Source organism: Pipistrellus hanaki (genome assembly GCF_964339955.1).
Source record: "Pipistrellus hanaki genome assembly, chromosome: 20".
Lineage (NCBI taxonomy): Eukaryota > Metazoa > Chordata > Mammalia > Chiroptera > Vespertilionidae > Pipistrellus > Pipistrellus hanaki.
Genome location: NC_140522.1, coordinates 11,990,029 through 12,013,624, shown reverse-complemented (window position 1 = coordinate 12,013,624; position 23,596 = coordinate 11,990,029). Strand labels below are relative to the sequence as shown.

Genomic DNA, 23,596 nt, shown 5'->3' with positions numbered 1-23,596 from the left:
GACCTCCTTTCGCCGCTCCCCCGGGGCTCCGCCTTACAGCCCAGCTCCCTATGGATGAGCCTGGATCCCCGGGGTCTGGCCTAGAACTGGGGTTCAGAGCAGTCGGAACTGGGCCCCAGCACAATCAGAGCTTTTATCTCCTTCCCGCTAGGGAACGCCAGCCAGGCACTCAGTCTCCCTCCTCTCTGGCTCTGTCCTCTCCGCGCGAGCCGCATGTCTCCATACCTTAGGCCTTTATAGCTCCTCCACGCTTCCTTCTGGTTTTCTCCTTGCTTCTCGTTGTAGAATTTCCAGTCAGTTGACTTTCCTATAGTTCTGGGTAATGTCCATTTTATATTTTAGTTGTATTTTATTAAAATTGTTGTGTGCGGCTGCGGCTAGGTATTTACCTGTGCAGCCATCTTGGATCGATCGCCTTATCTCTCAGCTCCAAGCAATCTTGATTCCACAAAGAACTCACCGAAGGGGCCCAGTGGAGGACGGACAGGCACTTGGTCTGTGAGAGGCTGTAAACAACCCTCCCGAGACAGCGCTTAACTCTGTGCCTAGGAATTTATCTAAGTGCTAAACACCTAACAGCTCACTTAATTCTCACCATCATTCCGGGTTCGGCACTATTATTCCCCCCTTCTGAGGCTTTAAAGACTATACACCCAAGGCGTGTTCAAGGCTGCTGTGAGTAAGCAGGGGTTTGGCTAAAGGGCTGCATTCCTAATCACCTGCTACTTTAACATGCGGGACTGTCCGGGGGAGTGGTCAGCCCTATTTGCATAAGAAACCAGGAAGAAGGAAACAGGTGACAACCCCAACTCTTGCTCTCAAAGACAGAAAGCTAGGAATCAAATAGGATGACACTGAAACTCTCCTGGGGGTGGGGTCTAGCCTGATGATTTCTGTTGAATACCAGGACCCAGGAACTTATGGGAAAGGCTGTACGTGGGAAGCACGTTTCTACCACTACCCAATTACCAAACACAAAACCACCAATCAATTGACAATCCTTTATTATGCAACTTGGGTAAGTCCAAAATCAATCTGTGTAGATGGGTGAAAACTAAGCTAAAATAACAAAAGTACAGTTTCACTTGGCAAAGGCCCACACATGCGTAGAGAAACTCATTGGAAAGTAAGATCCACTCCGTACCATGGCAAGGAAATCAGCAGTGAGGCTGTGACCAGCCTGGGTGCCTCATGAAGGGATCTGTTAGCCACCAGATAAAGACACCCTCTGATCTGCCAGCTCGCTTATAAAAATTGACCATGAATTCTTCAAGGAAAAAGTCAGTCAAATAGTGGTTCTCTCTCACAAGCAATAAAATCACAAAATCAGCTAGGATTTGAAATTTAGGGTAAGCTAGTGGAATTCCTGCTTTTAGTGTGAACATATTTTAGATTTGGTAATCTTTTCCACATAGAGCCAGACAGGCTTACAGAAGAATTTCAAATAGCGAATAAAAAAGCTGTTAATTCATGCACTTTATGACTTTGGAAAAATCTTCAATTGTTTAGACTTCAGAGCTGCTGATGACACTGAATTCAATGCCCCGTTTGTTAAGTCTGTCAATCAGCTTTGTTCTGCAGAAAGCGGCTCCGGGTGTGAAGACCCCGCCCCTGGAAGACAAGAATGAGACAAATATTCACAAAGCTGTCTGTCTCTGGCCCTTTCCTCTGCTGAGCGAGCGGAAACCTGTTCTGGGCTCCGGGTTCGGGTGGGTTAATTCCTAAGCCCAGCCAAGGAGCAGGAAGCTGGCACCCAGCACTGAGCTGATGCAGCGCCCAGTGCCTGTTCCCCAGCACCTTGCTCAGGGGCACACCCAGCGCCACCCACGGGAACCGCCCTTCACAGACAGCCCTCCCACCAGGAGGATAAATAAAGACCTGAGTGGAATAAATCCATATTAATAAAGCATAAAGAGGACTGAAACCAAATGAAAAACGTTTCTTGAAATGTAATGGCCAAATGTAAATTCTAAATATAGTCAAAGCGTATACAAGTATTTGAAAAAATTTAATTAGGTTTCACTTTATATAATTTTTCTGTTTATGACTTAACGGGTTTCAGGTCAAACTTATTTACTTCTGTGTTCCTGTGAGGCTGGCCTACTTTCAGGCAACAGCCAAATACCCAGTAGACAGTCCCCTTGGCAATCATGTGGCCAGGACACCAGGAATCAATCACGCTGCTGTCAGCGCGCCCGGGAAATGAAGCCACCTTACACGGCTCTCAAACGTCTGTCTCCTCTCCATGAACTCTGCTTTGTTTCCAGAGGCCCATAAAGAATTTTCCTCCTCACAGTTTTAATTTACCTCTAACTCTGTATCAAAGGAACTGTAAATACTCAAGTGCAGACCCAACACCTGAAATCAAATCAAAGTAAGCTTAAAAGTAACATGAAAAAGCGACCCTCACATTAGAAGAGAACCACACTTACACGGTAGGAAGATTAGAGGCATCGTTTAGAAGGGTCATGGCTGCCTGGACCATGGCTATAGGGGTAGCTATATAGCCAGCCTCTGCAGAAAACAGTTGAACAAAGAAAAAGTTTTCATAAAATATTCATTCAAAATGCCCAAAAATCAAATAGTAGGTTTTAGATCTAACTCTAGGTATACAGAATTATCTCAACACTTTGTTCATTTAATAAAAAAATAATGATATTTATATAGTACTTAACGAAGTGTTAGGAACTGTATTAAGTGCTTTAAATTTACTAAGCTCATTAATTCTCCTTAGCAATAGTGCTTAAGGATAGCACTATTTTTAAAAAATATATTTTATTGCTTTTTTTACAGAGAGGAAGGGAGATGGATAGAGAGTTAGAAACATCAATGAGAAACATTGATCAGCTGCCTCCTGCACACTCGCTACTGGGTATGTGCCCGCAACTAAGGTACATGCCCTTGACCGGAATCGAACCTGGGACCCTTTAATCCGCAGGCCGATGCTCTATCCACTGAGCCAAACCGGTTAGGGCAGGTTAGCACTATTTTAATCCCATTTTACAAACGAGGAGCTGAGGCACAGATAGTTTAAGTGACTGGTCCAAACTCACAAAGGTAGGCAGTGGCTGAGCCAGAAGTGCACTCAGGAATCTCTTACCCACTACACTGCACTGCCTCTTGACAATAACCAAAGCCAGTGACACTAGGATTTCTTGTTTCTCTATTAACACACTACACTTCACTTAAAAAAGGACTCAATTTCTTAAAAAACCCTGAGTAACATTAAGAGAAGTCTCACTTCAAGAAGTCACTGTAAGCAGCTGGGGCATTAGTGTCAGATAATAAAAACACAGTCAACTTATCTTAGTAACCCAGATGGGTATTTGAAAAAAGGGCAAGGTGCAAAGCTATCTTTCCATCTTGCTTGATTAAAAGTGCAAAACGAACCTCTTGTAACCTACCGGGGATGCTAAACCTACAATTATACTATAATTCATAAGTGGAACTATCTGTACAGTTAAGTTTTTGCCCTCCCAGGAGAAATGCACACGTATACACCCATTTTATAAACAATATCATGGTAATCACAAAGTCCAAAGAAGGCTTGGACCACACAGATATCAACCAGCCCCTTCTCTTTTAATATTAAAACCTGCCATGCAAAACAAACAAACAAACAAACAAACAAACAAACAAAAAACCCTGCCAGGCAGAATCACTGAATCCCGAGAAAGAAAAACAGAGGGGAGATACGATAATAAAATTGGATTATACCAGTAATTTTAATCCTTCCTGACAGAATCATTTATCAGTAATACTTAATTTGTGCAGATATATTTCTAAAATAATTATGTTTTGAGAAGAATAGCATACTATCTTATATTTAACACAATATAAAATTCTCAAGTGTCCTTAAGTCCTGAGTGAAATACCTGGTCCTTTCACCTGAGTACAAACTCTGATGTTGGGTTTGTTGTTTTCAGTAGGAGTGCTGTGGCTGTATCCTTGACCAAAAAATGTCATTGTAAATGAGGAGCCATCAAGCTGAGAAAAAGAAACCACACAAATGTTTATTTAGGAAATATGTAATTTTCCCCTGAGCATAATCTAACCTATTATTCTGCTTCAAATGAGCTATTTTCAATAGATAAAAACATCAACTTTCTAATTGTCAGAATATGCTGTTATCCTTTAAGCATGGAACAAAATTAATTCTTTGAGGATGCAAGTTTTAAAGATGCCAGGAAGTGGGGAGAAGTGACTAGGAACAAGGAGAAGATAAAAATGAGTCTTATGTTGTGGCTTACAGGATAGCACCATTAAAATAGACAGTTTTAGGGCACAAGCTGCAGGTACTTTTTATTTTAGATTGATAGCATATGACCACCTGGCTTTAACTATCTGTTTGAGGTGCCAAGACAAAAATAGCCAGAAAGTAATTTATTACTGTTCCACTTAGAGTTGTAAAAATGGAGATGATACCCACTCCCAGAGGTGTTTGCGAAGATGAAGTAATCTAATTTATGCGAACAATGTAAAGGGCATCTGATGCATAGCAAGTGCTCCCTCAAGCCTTAGCTGCTATTGTCACTGCACCGAGGAGAGTAAAAAACAAAAAGAAAACAATATTATTTTAGAGACCTGAACACAAGAGTTACCTGTTTTTGTGTTGGACCTTGTTTGGAAAAATAACCAAAGGAGAAGAGCCATGGGAACTAAAGGGGGGAAAACAACAGCGCTCAGTGAGATATTTTAAAACTCCTGGAAAATACTTTTAGACCCAATTTCATGAACAGTCGCTTACTTTTATGAGGAGCTGCCGTCCGATGCCAAACTTCACAAAAAACAGGAAGAAGAGCCCTGCAAACATCAGCTTCATCACAGAGGCGAAGCCGCCCACAGTGACGTAAGCAGCATACTGAACCTGGGGGAGCACGTGAGTCAGACGTGACTCTCTCATTACAGGAATGCCAGCTCTTACAACCTGCTCTGAAGCCGGAGATCTGAACAAAAGCGGCTTCCACTTTATGACCATGTTATGCTCTGAAAGCTTGTTCAGAAACCAGACATTGGGAGCACAGTTTTATTTTTTTATTTTTATTTTTTTTTAAAATATATTTTTATTGATTTTGTACAGAGAGAAAGGGAGAGAGATAGAGAGTTAGAAACATCGATGAGAGAGAGTCATCGATCAGCTGCCTCTTGCACACCCCCTACTGGGGATATGCCCGCAACCAAGGTACATGCCCTTGACCGGAATCGAACCCGGGACCCTTAAGTCCCCAAGCCGACGCTCTATCCATTGAGCCAAACAGGTCTCGGCAGGGAGCACAGTTTTAAAAGAAATCGTTGCAAATACTCATTAGCTTCCTCTCTGGAGCACAAAGGTCCACATGATCCATATGGAGACAGTTCAATACATACGGCACTGAGCAGTTAGACTTGATAGGACACAGAGCACACTTATCACCTCTTCGTAAGGAAATGCTCCAATCCTTTAACCCAGTGTTTCCCAAACTTCTCTCATGATGAGAATCACCTGGTGGAGTTGTTAAAACACAGATTCCCGAATCCCAACTAAGAAGTGCTAAACTAGAATTTTTGAGAACATATAGGTAAAATTGTATACTTAACTAGTGCTCTAAGACAGATGTTATATACAGAGCACTAAGTTAGGAATGTAATTTTACCTATATGTTCTCAAAAATTCTAGTTTAGCACTTCTTAGTTGGGATTCGGGAATCTGTGTTTTAACAACTCCACCAGGTGATTCTCATCATGAGAGAGGCTTGGGAAACACTGCTTTAACCTGAGATAGTGGCCTCTTCAAGTCTCCGCAGGTGGAGCAATGGTGTGCTTCCCTCACAAAAAGGAGGTGATACTCAGCGGCAGAAAGGAGGGAAGAAGAGGATTCCAGCTGCTGACGATCGATCGGGTTTACAAACCAGGGTTTCCTGTGCTCTGCTGTGCTCAGCAGGCCAGATGTGAACTATGGGGAAGGCTACCACCACCCGACATGCAAAATGCTCCACACACTGAGTGAACTTCCAGGAATGAAACACACATTATCCAGCGATTTCTCTTTTGGCTTTATAAACATAAAAATCCTAGTTAAACTGTGGGGAAACTATAACAAACATAGAATGCTCTTTATTAAAAAATAAATTGTGTACACTTACAGGTAATTGCTCTAAATTTTCATGCAAGTAACGCTGAGTTCGCTTTACAACAGACACATCGGCTCCCATGAAAGGGATGGAGTAACTGCTGAGCTCTCTGCAGTAGGAGACTGGCCACCTGCAAGACACACACAGGCTGTTTTCTCCAGAGGCAGTGCCCACACGGCAGCGGGCACATTTCTGAATACACATTTCAACTTTCCCGCGGCTGCTTTTAATTAGTATTTCAGTATTTGTCCTTTATTCTCTATGCACCCAAACATGAGCCCAGTGAACAAGGAGTATTCTTCACACCGCGGGAACTTAATACGTGTGGTTTAACTATGTTTCACCCCCTTAGTCTCACAGGACAATGATAAAAAGAACACTCATTTCAACAGCCAAACTCTGAGATTAGAGATCTTACAAATAAACGATATTCATACGTTGATTGATTAAGTACATAAGATTATCACACTTTAAGTTGATAGTTTCACTGTACAAAATTTAATTGATGTTTAATTTTGATAGCATTACTGAAAAGTCAAAAATTTTTTCCAAGGGTATAAATGTATTATTTTATTTATTTATTAATGAACCCTCACAATGTTTTTCCCATTGGCTTTTAGATGCTGGAAGGGAAGAAGGCAGGGGGAGAGGGAGGAACATTGATTGGTTGCCTCCTACATGCGCCCCCAGGGAATCAAAACTGCCATCCTTAGGCCAAGGGCTGACACTCTAACCACTGCAAGCAACCTGGCCAGGGCCATGATAACACATTTATACGAGAGGCCCAGTGCACGGAATTCATGCACAGGTAGGGTCCCTTGCACCCGCCAGCTGCCAGCCAGGGACTCCTTCCCCAGCTACCTGCTGCCGGCTGGGGCCTCCCTCCATTCCGTGCTGCCCTGTGATGGTCAGCACACATTATAGCAAGCAATCGAACTCCCGGTTGGTCAAACTCCCGAAGGGACACTTTGAATATCAGGCTTTTATATACGTAGACATACTTAAGCTTAGGGTAAGATATTAATTATATTTTATTTATCTTTGAGAACAATTCTGGACTTACTACAAACTAGTGTCCAAGATTTCTTAGTAGCATACTTTATTAATAGCCAGATCAACACAAAATAGTTAGACTAGAGATATTAAAAAATAGATTTTTGAACTAATATACCTTCTTTTTAATTTTGTACCAACAATTGGGACAGGTTTCAGATTTGACTGCTCTCGTAGTTTTTTCAATTGATTCTGATTTCCAAAACCATAAATTGCTGACTTCCAGGTACCATCATGAATGCACAACCCCTAATAAAATAATTAAAGAAACATGTCTTAAGAAATAATTATTAAAATGTAAAACCAAATAAGTTATAATTGGCACAAAGAACAGTTCACCTCTATTTATTCAAAGCATAATCCATTATTTGATAATTTTGAGATTAATTTTCATGACCGGCTAGGCAGCAATAACACTCATTATTTTGGTTACATTCAATATTTACACCAACAAATGCCCTTTCTTCTTCCCTTCTACCATTGTTTATGCTCTTTTCAATAAGCCATTGCATTTCACTTCATAATTTTCACTCAACTGACCATATTCCTTCAAAATTAGCCTCTCTAATCCATATCCTTATGTTGATTCCTTAAAATTTCAACATATAGCCTGGCCAATGTCGCTCAGTGGCTGAGTGTCGACCTATGAACCAGGAGGTCATGGTTCAATTCCCAGTCAGGGCACATGCCTGGGTTGTGGGCTCATTCCCCAGTAGAGGGCATGCAGGAGGCAGCAGATCAATGATTTTTCTCTCATAATTGATGTTTCTCTCTCTCTCTCTCTCTCTCTCTCTCTCTCTCTGTCTCTGTCTCTGTCTGTCTCTTTCTCTCCCTCCCTCCTTCCTTCCCTCCCTCTCCCTTCCTATCTAAAATCAATTTTAAAAAATTATTAAAAACAGAAGAAATGAGTGGCAGAAAGGAGAGCACAGGTGGAGAAGTAATCCTGAGACTTACTGTCCCATGCTGACCTTCTTTACCTAACATCTAGGTGGGGCTTTTAATTCTTTACATAATAGTGTAAATATTTCAGACTTAATTTATAATTTTGATTGTACATAATTATATTATATCCTGCCTTATATGTTGTTTAGAAACATTCAAAACCAACTTTGTCACAAGACTTTGAAAGAAGAATATCGGTGAGGCAGATGTGAAGATACTGTTGATTGCTAACCAGCAGAATAAGGGAGACAATCACACCATTAGAAGAGTCAGGTTTTTAATATCTTAGCTTTAATGACAATGAAAGGCAAAGAATCAATCACAATACCAGATATCAAACTATATCACAAAGCCTTGTAAGCAAAACAGCCTGGTACTGGCACAAGAACAGGCACATAGGCCAATGGATCAGAACAGAGACCGCAGAAACCGTCCCACCATTACGGTCAAATAATATTTGGCAAAGGAAGCAAGAACACACAATGGAGTAAAGACAAAGTCAATAATCATCAGAGAAATGCAAATTAAAACCACAAAAAGAAATCACCTCACACCTGTCAGAATGGCTATCAACAACTCAACAGATGACATATGCTGGCGAGGATGTGGAGAAAAAGGAAGCCTAGTACACTGCTGGTGGGAGTGCAGACTGGTGCAACCATTATGGAAAACAGTATGAAGTTTCCTCAAATAATTAAAAATGGAACTTCCATTTGAGCCAGCAATCCTGCTTCTGAGAATATATCCTAAAGCCCGAAAACACCAATCAGAAAGAATGTATGTTATAATACAGCAGTGTTATTTACGATAGCTAAGATTTGGAAACAGCCCAAGTGCCCATCAGTATCCTATATAATAAAAGGCTAATATGCAAATAGACCGAACTGCAGAACCGAACAGGTTGCTATGACATGCACTGACCACCAGGGGGCACACGCAGAACATAGCAGGTGTTGGCAACAAGCAGCAGTGCGTGAAACATGGTGGGCATCGGATGGTGGAGCAGGCGAGCAGGGGCACCAGACCAAGCTGGGGCACTGGTCGCGGTCATTGGGGGGAGCATCTGGTGGTCACTGAAAATTCTTTGCTCCCAAGTGCCGCAGTCCTGCTTGGCACTCGCACCCACTGGCGCACCCACTGGTGGTGCCAAGCGCTGGCCCTGATTGCTCAGCACAGTCAGCAGGCCCATAGTCTATATATAAAAGCCTGCAACCCTGGTGTATCTAACCCACTGAGCCACTTGGCCAGGGCTGATTGAACAAGTTCCTAGGAAGCCTCACGTCAGACACCACTGGCAATAAAGGACTATCACAAACGGAGACAACTATCTTATGTTCCCAAATGGACTGTAAATGCATTTCTATCACACATTCCTTGTTTGGCCACGAAAGCACCTAACCCCAGTTAGGCACAGAATAAAACGCACCGAATCTGACAACATTTATTGCAGAACATTCATAGAAACTTCAGTTAGGATCATGGGAATTCATTCTAATATAACAAATTGTGCAGTTGTTTTAAAAATAAATTCTTTTTTTTAAAATATATTTTATTGATTTTTCACAGAGAGGAAGAGAGAGGGATAGAGAGTCAGAAACATCGATGAGAGAGAATCATCGATCAGCTGCCTCTTGCACACCCCCCACTGGGGATGTGCCCGCAACCAAGGTACATGCCCTTGCCCAGAATCGAACCCGGGACCTTTCAGTCCACAGGCAGTCGCTCTATCCACTGAGCCAAACTGGTCCCGGCTAAAAATAAATTCTATTCTTAGGTCAAAGGAATGCTCAGCAATCTAGTATCTTTATTTTTTTTTTAATTAAACACAGGGACTTTCATACACTAAAAAGTACAAATATATGTATAATTTAATTAATTTAAATATTTTCTTACGAAGCATGTATCGTTTCCAAAATGTTTTTAGTATTAACTTAGAAAGCACTTGACAAACAAAAAAACTAACCTCAGGTCCCGAATTTATAGTCAGGAAACTTTCCACTGCAGTCAAAGTACCTATAAAGAGTAGAAAAATGGTCAACATAAATCAAATAAAATCTATTTGCCAGGACAGTTACAATGAATGATTCCTATTCATTCAGGGACTGCTTTTACTAAGCCTGCAGCTAATATAGTCAGAAAATCAATACTGGTAACAGTTTTACTATGTTTTTGTAAACAGAGTTAAAAGACAGCTGAACCAGGTAAACTGTCAAAGAGTAGTTTAGCATAAACTCTATCTGCGAGTACTGACCAAGTATTTGTTAGTACTCAAACCGACGCTAAAAACCTCCCAATAAGGCAACAATTCAGCCCACCCATCCTGGAAGGCCAGCAGGACATAGTTCTGAAAAGTACATCTAAGGGAATTATTTGGCTTTCCAATATGACAGCTTTTAAGAATACTTATTAATAGTGACATACAGAAAACCTATCTAAATGGCCTTTGTGATGACTTGTAAAATATTGCAGTAAGACATTTTAAATGAAATAAAAATATAATAAGTATAAAGTAAAAGTAGAAAACCAAAACCAGGAAAAAGGGGAGAAATCAATTATATTAACCATGAGAACTAATATACAGGCATAATGATCAAGTATTTAATTAATCTTTTAAATTCTCCAGAGCTATAAGACAAAAGAAAAACATAGGTCTGAATCTCAAAATCTGATAAAAATAAAATGTCAATTTCATAAGAGACAGTATTCCTAGGTTTAATTCCAAGAAAAAATTAAAACATGGTACTCAGTAAAGCTGACACTGGGAAAAATAATGAATTGTGTCATCTACTGTGTCTCATGCTGCAGCAGGAGAGAACTATGGCCACATAAATGTCAGTAGCCTCACTTCTGACAAAAATTAAGGACAGCCAAAACTGGTTTGGCTCAGTGGATAGAGCGTCGGTCTGCGGACTGAAAGGTCCCAGGTTCAATTCCAATCAGGGGCATGTACCTTGGTTCGGGCACATCCCCGGTAGGGGGTGTGCAGGAGGCAGCTGATCGATGATTCTCTCTCATCAATGTTCCTATCTATCCCTCTCTGTAAAAAGTCAATAAAATATATATTTTTTAAAATGTTTAAAATAAATAAATAAATAATGAAACATCACTCGATATTTATTAAAATGTTATTTAGCAATTTCTTTTTACAACCTCTTTCACAAGCAAGACTGACCTTAGCTTTTTTTTTTTTTTCCAATGTGTGCTATCTTTGTTGGACTTTGGTTTCAGAGTTAACTTTTAAATGTAAACTGGAACACTTTCCATCTTTCTAGGCTGTAGAACAGTTTGTGTGGTACTGGAATTCTCTTTTTAGGTCATTTTCTAAATGAATACTTTCAAAATATGCATGATATTAGCAATTTCCATGTTTTACCAAACTATTGGTGATGTTTTCTATTCTTAAATTATTGCCTCTAGTTTATAAATGGGGTAAAAAAAGAGATAAAAAACTTTGTTCAATGCTTTCTAGCTTTGTTGGTTAAAAAAATTAAAACCTTTGACTATAATATCTATATAAATCATAATTTAAAATGTGTTAATTCATAAACAAAACAAATTTGAATTAATAATGGCTCTAAGTTTTTTTCCTAGAAATTTTACAGCTGTAACCATAAAGAATTGAGACAATGGATAATTCTTCACTTTAGAACACTTACACTACTATCCATATCTAAAAAATCCAATGGTGTCAACAGCATCCTATATAATAAAGGCCAGGGACCACAAGCACAATGACCGGAACGACAGCTTGAGCAGTCACCATGAGGTGCAATAACCACTCTTGGTCTCTCCCCTCTCCCCTCCCTGAGAGCAGCAGCTCATGGCAGCGGGCAGGGTACTCGTGGCTCCCTGGGGCAGGGAGCGTGGGGGCATTGAGCAGCAGCAAGCAGAGATGAGCTACGGGCACACAATTTTGTGTGCTGGGCCTCTAGTTTTATAATAAGCATAGCTATATTAAAAATAAAAGCAAGTATTTCAACATTACCCATTTATAGATATTTCTTTTCTCAATCAACCAGATTTTAATTCATCATTAATTGCAAACATGAAGGCTTTCTACTGTTAAATTCAACTATTGTGAATTAATTAATAATTACCATTAATTTTACTGCTGGTATATATTACTCCCATATCTGCTGGAATGGAGTCAAAGCCACTGCTTCCAATGATATAAACCCCTTTTTCTGCAGCTTTCTCGTGATACTTCCAATACATTAGTTCCAGAAACTAAAAATTCAGGACAAAAGATCTGAGTCAGAGCTATATAGAAACATCTTGACCAGTAGTAAGTGATTACCTTTAAAGACAAAAGAACTAACCTTTGAAAATGCTAACCAATATGGCTCTGTGGAGAAATAGTAACTGTCAACACGTTTTTCATTTATTTAGCAAACATTCACCACATGTGCAGATGCTGATCTCACTACTGACACTATTACTTTTTCAGAATGACTTGTAAATGCAAAAGTAATATCTCCTATAAAAATAACTATTAACACAGAAAAAATATAAACAAAGCAAAAAAGTTACGCCAAATCAATTATCGAGATTAACGTCATTACAGATCTATATCTATGCACGCATACATATAATAGAAAAATAGAGTGGCAGGAAAGGAGGGAATGTGAGAAGGAAACAATGTCTATTGAAATCCTTTGCCTATTTTTAAAAATTACTTGAGCCCTGGCTGGTGTAGCTCAATGGATAGAGCATTGGTCTGCAGACTGAAAGGTCCAGGGTTTGATTCCAGCCAAGGGCACATGCCCAGCTTGCGGCTCGATCCCCAGCAGGGGGTGTGCAGGAGGCAGCCGATCAATGATTCTCTCCCATTGTTGATGTTTCTATCTCTCTCTCTCCCTCTCCCTTCTTCTCTGAAATAAAAATATATTTTAAAAATAAATAAAATAAAAATTACCTGATTTTTTAAAGAACAGTTTTAGATTTATAGAAATCTTAAGTTAGTAGAGTTCCCAAATACCACCCACCCAGTTTCTCCTATCAGTACATCTTTTATATTATTTGTCACAATTAATAAAGCAAAACTGATACATTTCATTAGCCAAAGTCCACACTTGATTCAGATTCTTTAGCTTTTCCCCAAGTTGTTTTTCTGTCCCAGGACTCCAGCCAGGACAGTACTACATTTACTGCCATGCCCACCTAAGCTCCTTTTGACTGACAGCCTCTCCCTGTTTTGTATGAACTGGACAGTTTTGAGGAGTATCGATCAGGTATTGATACTTTGTAGAATACCCCTCTATTGGAATTTACTGCAAGTTTTTCTCATGACGAGGCTGGAGTTACAGGGTTTTGAAAGGAAGACCATGGGGGGACAGGGTGCCATGTCATGACACCATATCAAAGTACATACTATCACCAGCTTATCACTTCATGTTGACCTTTAATACCTGGCTAGGGAAGTGTTTTTCAGGTTTTTTTCCACTGTAAATGTTACACTCTTCCCCCTCCTTTCCATGTTGTATTCTTTGGAAGTGACTATGCGAGGCCCATACTTAGGAGCGAGGAATTAAACCCCCATAATTCCCCCGAGGGCAGAATAGCTACATAAATAATTTGGAATTTTTAAAAATGTGTTTTTATTGATTTCAGAGAGAAAGAAAGGGAGAGGGAGAGAGGAAAATCAATGAGGAGAATCATGGATCGGCTGCCTCCTGCACGCCCCCTACTGGGAATCGAGCCTGCAACCCGGGCCTGTGCCCCATCCAGGAATTGAACCGTGACCTCCTGGTTCATATCAATTCTCAACCACTGAGCCACGCTATTTGGAATTCTTCTGCACAAATTTGTCTCTTCTCATCCTTTTGCTCATTTTATTTTATTTATTTAAAATATATTTTATTAACTTTTACAGAGAGGAAGGGAGGATAGTTAGAAACATCAACGAGAGAGAAACATCAATCAGCTGCCTCCTGCACATTCCCTACTGGGTATTTGCCCTCAACCAAGGTACATGTCCTTGACCGGAATTGAATCTGGGACCCTTGAATCTGCAGGCCGGCGCTCTATCCACTGAACCAAACTGGTTAGGGCCTTTTGCCCATTTTAATTGGTTTATCTGAATTTGTATTTTGACTTAAGAGTTATTTATATATCTGAATTTTTATTAGGTTTTTATATTACTTTTATGGTAGTTTATAAGTTTTTTGTTTTTGTTTTGTTTTTTTACCATTTTCTCTGCTCTGGAATATTTTAAATAATATAGGTGTCCCAGCTGGTTTGGCTCAGTGGATAGAACACTGGCCTGCAGACTGAAGGGTCCCAGGTTTGATTCAAGGGCACATGCCTGGGTTGCGGGCTCGATCCCCAGTAGGGGGCATGCAGGAGGCAGCCAATTAATGATTCTCTCTCATCACTGATATTTCTCTCTCTTTCTCCCTCTCCCTCTCTGAAATCAATAAAAACTATTTAAAAAATAATAATATAGGAATTGGTTTTGTTTAATTTATGTTTCCTACCTCTTCATGAATAAATTTTGGTAATTTATACTTTCCTGGTATTTTCCAATATATATTAACAATCAATAAACTCTGATGGTAGTAATCAGTAGACTAGAGGTTACAGTTTTAAAGGAGTTACAGTTTTAAAGTAGCTTAGTGCTACGAACACATCACTTCCTACAATCAGGCAAACCTCAATTCAAGTTCTAGTTTTTCTACTTACTAATTGCATGACTCTGAACAAGTTACTTAACCTTTTTAAGGTTCAATTTTCTCGTCTATAAAACAGGGGAAAATATGATACTTTGTAAGAATGGTAAAAAGTTACATATGATGTTTATTTAGCACACTGTCTGGCATGTGGCAAGCATTCAATAAATATGACATTTAAACTTTTTATGTTAAGGGGATTTTACTTTTTCCCCTCTGTAATGTTGTAAAGGTATATGATTTTAAAAAGGGAATTTATAATAAAAGATATCAAAATAAGATTCCAAGAATTACTCAAGAGCACACTGTTTTAATTAATTCAGATTGTAGGGAAGGAAAAGTTCCCAGCAAACTAAGCTAAAACCTCACCACCGTGCCTCCTGGGAGCTGCAATGGAGTACCATTTCTAAACACAAGGAGGAGCCACCCCTTCTACAATGTCTGCACAAGGCATTAAATATTTCCCACTTTAACAGAAAATTAGGCTATTGATTCTGGTGGGGTTTTCTCAGTTTACATACATGAGGTTCTCCAGAGATGTCAATGCAGCTAGTTCCGTTTTCAACACATGCTTTTACTACCGGTTCTCCATAAAATCGGTACTGGGGGAAGAGAGAAAACCAACAGTTTACTCTTACTTAGGAAACGTAAATGAATGAAATGCCATTCTGTTTGGAAGTACAGTCTTGGTTATTAAGAAATCAAATACTAATAAAGTGGCCTATAGGTACGCCAAGGTGTAAGCAGGGGGCTTTTCAGGATACCTGGAGCACAGAGTAGTCCAGGGGAATGTAAGTGATGAGTCTACAAATGCTTGGGCCCTATCAGGAAGGACCCCCATTGCCATGCTATCGACACCGAACTTCATCTGTTCTGACAGCTCCCATTTTCACAGTAAGAATCAACAACAACAAACCTCCAACTCATAGACACAGACACTGAACATGGACAGCACATTGCACCCTACCACATCATGAAAGGGAAGGTGGAGGAGGCAGAAGAGGGAAAGGGGGGAATAAATGGTGACGGAAGGAGGCTTGACTTTAGGTGGTGAGCTCAATAAAATACACAGATGATGTATTATAGAATTGTACTCTTAAAACACATAATTTTATTAAGCAATGTCACCCCAATAAACTCAACAAAATAGTTTTTAAAATCATCAGATAACTGAGGAAAAAGCAACAGGATGCTCAAAATGTGAGGGAAAAGTTGTAAAACTGCTGCTTAGGCCCTAGCAGATTTGGTTCAATGGATAGAGCATCAGGCCCTCAGACTGAAGAGTCCTGGGTTCGATTCCAGTTGAGGGCACGTACTTCAGGTGCAGGCTCAATCCCCAGCATGCAGGAGGCAACCAATCAATGTCTCTCTCTTCCATCGATGTTTCTCTCTGTCCCTCCCACTTTCTTCCACTCTCCCTAAGAATCAATGGAAAAATATCCTTGGGTGTGGATTAAAAACAAAACAAAAAACAGTGCTACGAAGAGTAGGAGAAAGAATACCAGCTAGGAATGGGGCAGAATCGCTGGAGGCGCTGAGGCTTAGGTCACATATTTCAAGGGGACCAGTTGGCATGGAGATGCATTTTCCCCAGCCATGCTGGGTGTCTCCGGTAGAGTAAGCAGGGATCCGGAATGCCAGGACGGGGTTTTTCCAGAGCACCGGGGACGAAAGGGCAAAGGCACTGACTGAAGGTGTATGTAAGAGTAATTCAAGCAAAGGACCAGAGAACCTAAGATAGTTAAGAATGAGACAAATCTAAATAAACAACAACTTAGGTACATTTTTATGTGATAACAAACCTTCCAGCGTGGTGCCCAGTGTTTTGTTAACTGTGGTGGCTCCCTCAGATCAGCCGAGGTCACCAACACTCAAGGAGGTTTGTTGTTGTTGATTCTTACATGCCACGTGCTTCTTTCACCTCCAGTTAGTACAGGAGCACAGGCTGGTGGCTCCTCTCACAATACACTCTGATCTCGGCCGCCACTAGCACTCCGACCCTGTGCCCTTCCCTCCTCCAACACTCACAGGGCTTACTGCCTTTTCTCAGGTCTCCAGCCAAGGTCAAGTCCTCAGAGCTCCTCCCTGACCATCCAGACACCGATGTGCCCGTCTCTTTATCTCCTCACTCAGCTTTATTTTTCTCCAAAGCATCTACCAACTCCCAACTATTATAACCTCGTTTTCCTGTCTCTCCCACTGGACTGCAAGCTCTAAGAGAGGTTCTCTTTTGTTCGCCATTATGTCGCAGGCACCTGGACTAATGCATTTACATTCAGGTGGGCAATAGCAGGTTTATAGTTGTGAGTATATTAAACATAAGTTTACTCTTGCATTATAAACCTACTTTTGCCCAACCCTGTATAAAAAGCATTCAATAAATACTGAACAAATGAATGAGTCTTTTTCTATCTCTATTTTTATACGTTTTTAACAACTATATTTGTATAGTAATGCAGACAAATAATTTGTAATAAATAAAAAGTATATTAAGAGAACATGCTCCAACATTTTTTACTTGAGGAGCATACAGTAAAGGGAGGGGGGGAAAAAGATCTCCAATTATAGCTGTAAATAATCAACAAACGAAACAACCCAGCACACATTCCTTGAGTAGGGTATCAGAGGTCTGACCCATCTCAGGAGATTTGGTCCTATCAGTTTGCTGACCACAGAGTGAAAACTCCCCATAAAGGGTGAAGGCCCCAACAACGCCCCTCTCCCGATCCTCTGGAACACAAAGCAGCAGATTCTGCTCGAGGTGAATAGGCTCTTTGTTTTAACACAAAGGAGGGCTGGTTACTTACGGGTCCTACACAGTTGAGGACAATTGTTGCCTGTTTGGCCATTTCATCCAGTGAGGCTGGATTACTGATATCACAAATTATTATCCCGACTTCAGTTGGGAGTGTCGGTCTTCCTGAAATAAGAAATAAATCACTTTAGGTGAATCCCATGCAGAATTAGACCTCCCAGATATTCTTTTTATAGGAATCACTGACAGCAAAATCCCGAAAGCTAACTGGTTTGGCTCAGTGGATAGAGTGTCAGCCTGTGGACTGAAAGGTCCCAGGTTCGATTCCGGTCAAGAGCATGTATCTTGGTTGTGGGCACATCCTTAGTAGGAGGTGTGCAGGAGGCAGCTGATCGATGTTTCTCTCTCATCGATGTTTCTAACTCTCTATCCCTCTCCCTTCCTCTCTGTTAAAAAAAAAAACAATAAAATATATATTTTTTAAAAAGGCTATGAGAAAAACAGAGTTAATGCTAAAGGTGACTAAAAACATGACTAACCTTTAAAAAAAAAAAACAACCACACAAATCTAACACAAGTAATGTAAATGGCAATCTTGTGTAAAATGACAATTTTACAATCGTCCATATTCTGAACAGAGATTGTTCTGACATCCTCTCTGCCGAGAACTTATTATAACAAAAATTCCTCAACAACTATTTTTTTTTTATTGGTATCACAGAGGAAGGGAGAGGGAGAGAAACATCAATGATGACGGTGGTCCACGCTCAACCACTGAGCAACACCAGCCGGGCAAGCGCCTCTATCTGATAGTGGCAGCAGGAAGAGTGTGGGCCAGTGGCAGGATGGTGTCTCCTGTAAGTGCCCACAAACTCCACGATAGATTCCCACCGCGGCCAGGGCTCCGTGTGGGATGAGGAGGAAGTGAGAGGGGGTGGCTCAGTGGCTCAGCATGGACCACAAACCAGGTCAGGGTCCAGCTCCCAGTCGGGGCACCTGCCTGGTTTGTGGGCTCCACGGGGAGGGGGAGGGGGCGGGCAGGAGGCAACAGGTGGATGGTTCTCTCTCAGCATTGATGTTTCTCTCCCTTCCCCTCTCTGAAAACATTAACTTATAAAAAGCGACATGAAAACTGAACAGAAGATGCTGAAACCGGTTTGGCTCAGTGGATAGAGCGTCGGCCTGAGGACTGACGGGTCCCAGGTTCGATTCCGGTCAAGGGCATGTACCTTGGTTGTGGGCACATCCCCGGTGGGGGGTGTGCAGGAGGCAGCTGATCGATGATTCTCTCTCATCGATGTTTCTGACTCTCTATCCCTCTCCCTTCCTCTCTGTAAAAAAATCAATAAAATATATTTTAAAAACAAAAAAGAAAACTAAACAGAAGAAACTAACAGGAACTATGGGTCTTCGGAAGGGGAGACAGGGTGGGGGAAGCCTCATTGTCCTAAATCAATGCCTCCCACCTCGGGGCTGGCGGGGCTGGGGGCCGTCCCCCCCTCCCCGTCTGCACCCAAAGGACACACTCCGGGCGGCGTGGGCGGCGGAGGGTCTTAAGAGCAAAACAAACCAACAAAAGCACAACCGCGTCACCGCGAACTCCGGCCTCCCCTCCCATCTCCAACCCCCGGAGGAAACCCAACCGGGGCCTCAGGCTCCAGGGGGGACGGAGCGACAAAGAAAACCCCAAGTTCTGACTCCTCCGCTAGGGGGGCCCCCAAACCGGAGGAACCATTCGAAACGTGGGGAGAAGCCGCCGCCGCCGCCGGCGCCCCGCGGGCCGGGAGCCGGGAGCCGGGAGCCCGGAGCCCGGAGCCCGGAGCCCGGAGCCCGGAGCCCGGAGCCCGGAGCGGGCGCGGTTGGACCAGGCCGCCCGGCGGCGGAGCCCGGGCCGGGCGCAGGGGTCCCGGCCGCGCCGCCCGCCTTTACCCAGCTTCTCGGCCGCCCGCTCCAGCACTCGCTGCAGCTTCTCCCGGCAGCGGCCCGCCACGGCCCAGGCCAGGCGGGAGCTGCCCTCCGGGTCCATCTGCTCCCGGGCCACCTCCTCGGTCACGAACTGGCCGGTGAAGCCGGAGGCACCGAACACCACCAGGTGGAAAGGCCTCTGCTTGGTCGCCATGGCGAGCGCCCAGCGAGCCGCGGCCCGAGGCGGCCTGAGTCCCCGGCGCCTGCGCCTCAGGCAGCGACCCGAGTCCCGCGCGCAGCAACCGCCTCCCGGGGCCGCCGCCGCCGCCCGACGCTCCCGCGCGCCGCCGCGCAGAGGTCACGCCCCCTTATGTAGAGGCCACGTCCCTTCACGCAGAGGCCACGCCCCCACCCTTCCCGCCAATCCGCTCCCAGGGCTGGCAGGAGCGGACAGCGGCCCTTTCTCCATGAGGTCCCCTCGGTGGCCCTGCTCCGCTCAGACCACCGGGGCCGCACCGGAGGCGGCGGCTTTGGCAGCAGCCCGTTGTGTCTGTTGCAGGAGGGGGTGCGCGAAGAAAAGAGTTTGTGCCCCAGCATCGACCTAGGGGCCGGGCGATCAGCTTCGATTCTGGTCGGGGCACGTGCCTGGGTTTGCGGGCTCCATCCCCAGCGTGGGGCCTGCAGGGGGCAGCGGATCATGGATTCTCTCTCACTGGTGTTTCGCTCCCCCTCTCTCTCTCCCTTCCTCTGAAATGTATATATATATATATATATATATATATATATATATATATATATATATATAGTCAGAGAAAAATCATCCCCTGATGATTGCAGGGGATTGTCCACACCAAGACACCGTTTTGGTTCCTAAGCACGTTGGACAAGTGACGTCTGGGTGCGGGGTCTCCACGGAGCGTCTCAGCCCTGCCCAGTGCCCAGGCCCCTGGCTCCGACCCCTCGGGGACCCCTCTTTAGGGTCGGTGACCCCGTTATTGATGTTGGAGCTCCATGGGGAAATGATTCCCGGAAGTGTCCTGCCATGGGAGCTGCAAAGTAAAATGAATGGTGGTGCTGCAGCAAATCCTCCAAGTGCACGCTGGGATCCATTACCGCAGGCGTGGGCATGATCTGCCTTGGGAAACGCGATGGCAGTTATGGCTAATGTGAGGGGAAGGCGTAATGGGGAGTTATAAGTTTCTTTTGACAAGCAAAGCAGCTGATACAAGTCAAATTCCCTCGTGTGCTATAAAATTTTATAGCACGTGTTCTTAGCACAATGAATGTTGCAAAATACTCACACACGGGCTGTCTCCCCATACCCAGTCTTACCAATCTCTGTGCATCGTGCCTCAACGTGGCGATTCTGGGGGACCTTCACGAGGCAGTTTCTGTAAAATGGAGGAAGCCAAAATCATACATAGTGAGCCCAAGCAGTTGCAGTATAAAGGAGAAAAGGAGAAAAAAGGCAAAAGTTGGAAGAAGAAAGGACATTAAGAGAAATTTGTTTGTTTGTTTTGGTGCTTGTTTACTGATGCAAATTATCCAGGAGGGAGAGGGGAAGGGAGAGAGAGAGAGAGAGAGAGAGAGAGAGAGAGAGAGAGAGAGAGAGAGAAATGGATGGTTAGGGAGAAAAAGGGAAAGTGCTGGGGGGGTATCCTTAAGTAAAATACAGGGTGGACACATGGATCCTGAACCATGTGTCCGTGATATTAGGGAGAAGTTAGAGCATTCAGCCATCAGAGGTAGGAAGGCAAAGGGGGTCAGTAAAGAAGATCTAAGTTGATCTTTGTCAGGTGAAATATCGGTGCAGGGAGACGCATAGGTGTAGCCGTGAGAACGGGGGCGAGCTCTCTCCTGATTGTGTAACTTTCTGTAGTGAAGTACAAAGCCACGGCTCCAGGCCAGCGTGGGGCTTGAGGAAATAGAATCAGGGATGAAGGGGTCGGTCAGGAGGGTGGGAGGAAAATGACGGGCCAGGGAAAGACGTGTCCATCCTCCTGAGATGATCGATTATCGATTTAAAGCGAGACTGGCTGGCCGAGGGTGTTCTCTCGGCCTTGCTCAGCTGTGCAGGTCTGGTGTTGGGTAAGCAGAGAGTTGGAGTCAGACAAAATTAAGGCCCAAGCCAAGCAAGGTGATGAAGCAAGAAGTGATGTCTCAGCTTCCGATCACAATCATGTGTTTGTGTTTCTCTTCTGCTGAACAAAATGGAGTCTCTCTCTCTCTCTCTCTCTCTCTCTCTCTCTCTCTCTCTCTCTCTCTCTCTCTCTCTCCACTTCCTTCCAGCTGACTCTTCAAACAGTAGGCACAGAGACATTTTATTCTTGCTTAGTTGGGAACTTGGCAAACAACAAAATCTGCTCAGATTCGAAATAACCCTTAGGCGGGCATATATTGATACCACGTAGTTGGAGAGAGAAATGTATGTGCAAATCCAATGATTAAGGTTAGGGCTCCAACTCTTCACTTTATTAAGTTTCTACTTTGCCCTTAAGTCTGTATCGGGGTTTCTCAGTCTCGGCTCCATGGGTGCTTAGGGCCAGAACATTGTTGGGCAGAGGCTGTCCTGAATTGGAGGATATTTGCCCACTAGATGCAAATAGCAGCGCCCTGCTCTCTTTTCCTCCCCGCCCCTATCCTCTCCCCCCCCCCCCCCCCCCCCGCCCAACTAAAATTGTCCCCAGGGGCAGGACTGGGAGCAAAATCACCTCAGCTGAGAATCACCTTGACTACCAAGCCTTGCTAATGCTTAGCAAGACAAAGAGTGAGGAGGTATGGATAGACCCACACACTTGGTGTCTCCATTGGAAGTGTCCAGACTCTTGTTTCGGTGGGGAGAAGAAGGCAGGCTCCTCGGGAGCTTATCAGGCTGGCATATCTCTGAACCAGAACATGTTCCTGGCTGCAGGACAACACAAGCACACCCTCGGCATGGTCAGAGTGACGAAACCGGTGTGGGAACCTCCGTCTCCCAGTAGTTAGCTGTGTGGTGGTTAGCTTTGCATGTCACCTGGCTGGGCTGTAGTATCCAGATTTGGCTAAACACACGTGTTGAAGTTTCCGTGAAAAACAATTTTTTTTTTTGTAATTCCACCTATTTTTAATTCTAGAAAAATCTCTAGGTTTTTCTGTGCCTTTTTATTTTTTTAAAAAAAATATGCTTTTATTGATTTCAGAGAGAAAGGGAGAGGGAGAAAGAGATAGAAACATCAATGATGAGAGAGAATCATGGATCGGCTGCCTCCTGCATGCTCCACACTGGGGACTGAGCCCGCAACCAGGGCAGGTGCACTTGACCGGAATCGAACCCGGAAACTTTCAACCCACAGGCCAATGCTGTATCCACTGAGCCAAACCGCCTAGGGCTGAAATGACTTTCTGGAAAATATTTAACCCAGCAGAGTTTAAGGAAAGCAGATTGCCCTCTATCATGGGGGTGAGCCTCATCTGATGAGCTGAAGGCCTGAGGAGAAAAGGCTGGAGTCCTGGGGGAGGGGTTCTGCCTCCAGAATGCCTTTGGGCTCAAGACCACAGCATCCACTCTTCCCTGGTCTCCAGCCGCCTGGCCTGCCCTGCAGATTTTCTCTCTCTTTCTATCTCTCTCTCTCTCTCCACACACACACACACACACACACACACACACACACACCCTATTGGTTCTGGGTCTCTGGAACCTTGACTAACATAGTTGGTTTCTTTTTCTTTTCTTTTTTTAACATATATTTTATTGATTTTTTACAGAGAGGAAGGTAGAGGGATAGAGAGTTAGAAACATCGATGAGAGAGAGACATCGATGAGCCGCTTCCTGCACACCCCCTACTGGGGATGTGCCCGTAACCAAGGTACATGCCCTTGACCGGAATCGAACCCACGACTTTTCAGTCTGCAGGCAGATGCTCTATCCACTGAGCCAAACCAGTTTCGGCCATAGTTGGTTTCATTCAAAAGGAGCTTGTTTGAACCAAATCAGTTACTTTTGCTAGAAGGCAGCCTCTGGGAACCTGGGTACCCTCGCTTCGGAGGACTGTGCTGTCATCTGGCACTTGGGGTCCCCCAGGCTGCTGGTCATGACCAGGAAAGATGAGCAAGCAGAGTTCTGCAAAGATAGATGGGCAAGTCAGCAAACCGGGAAAACTGGGCCTGTCCTCATTAATATTAA

General features: G+C 43.5%; 1 protein-coding gene across 2 annotated transcripts; it reads right to left on the bottom strand.

Annotated features, from left to right (window-relative positions):
- Nucleotides 1–987: 987 nt before the first annotated feature.
- On the bottom strand, nt 988–19,788 carry SCCPDH (saccharopine dehydrogenase (putative)). 2 transcript variants are annotated; one of them, XM_084868942.1, is made up of 12 exons: nt 19,458–19,788; nt 17,581–17,693; nt 15,295–15,375; nt 12,203–12,332; nt 10,069–10,118; nt 7,282–7,412; nt 6,123–6,240; nt 4,748–4,867; nt 4,602–4,658; nt 3,876–3,987; nt 2,433–2,514; nt 988–1,611 (listed from the first exon to the last, which is right to left on the bottom strand). In XM_084868942.1, the coding sequence occupies exons 1-12, from the start codon at nt 19,645–19,647 to the stop codon at nt 1,506–1,508; spliced, it is 1,290 nt and encodes a 429-aa protein (XP_084725068.1). In that variant the 5' UTR covers nt 19,648–19,788; the 3' UTR covers nt 988–1,505. The 2 variants fall into 2 exon arrangements, with proteins under 2 accessions (XP_084725068.1, XP_084725067.1); XM_084868941.1 differs by having other exon boundaries at nt 19,452–19,787.
- Between the last annotated feature and the right edge of the window lie 3,808 nt (nt 19,789–23,596).

Coding starts and splice junctions, on each gene's coding strand:
- SCCPDH (XM_084868941.1), bottom strand. CDS start 19,647: ATGGCGACCAAGCAGAGGCCTTTCCACCTGGTGGTGTTCGGTGCCTCC. Junction 4,868..6,122: donor AAAATTTAGAGCAATTACCT/GTAAGTGTACAC, acceptor GTGCTCCCCCAG/GTTCAGTATGCTGCTTACGT. Junction 3,988..4,601: donor AAGGTCCAACACAAAAACAG/GTAACTCTTGTG, acceptor TCTTTTTCTCAG/CTTGATGGCTCCTCATTTAC.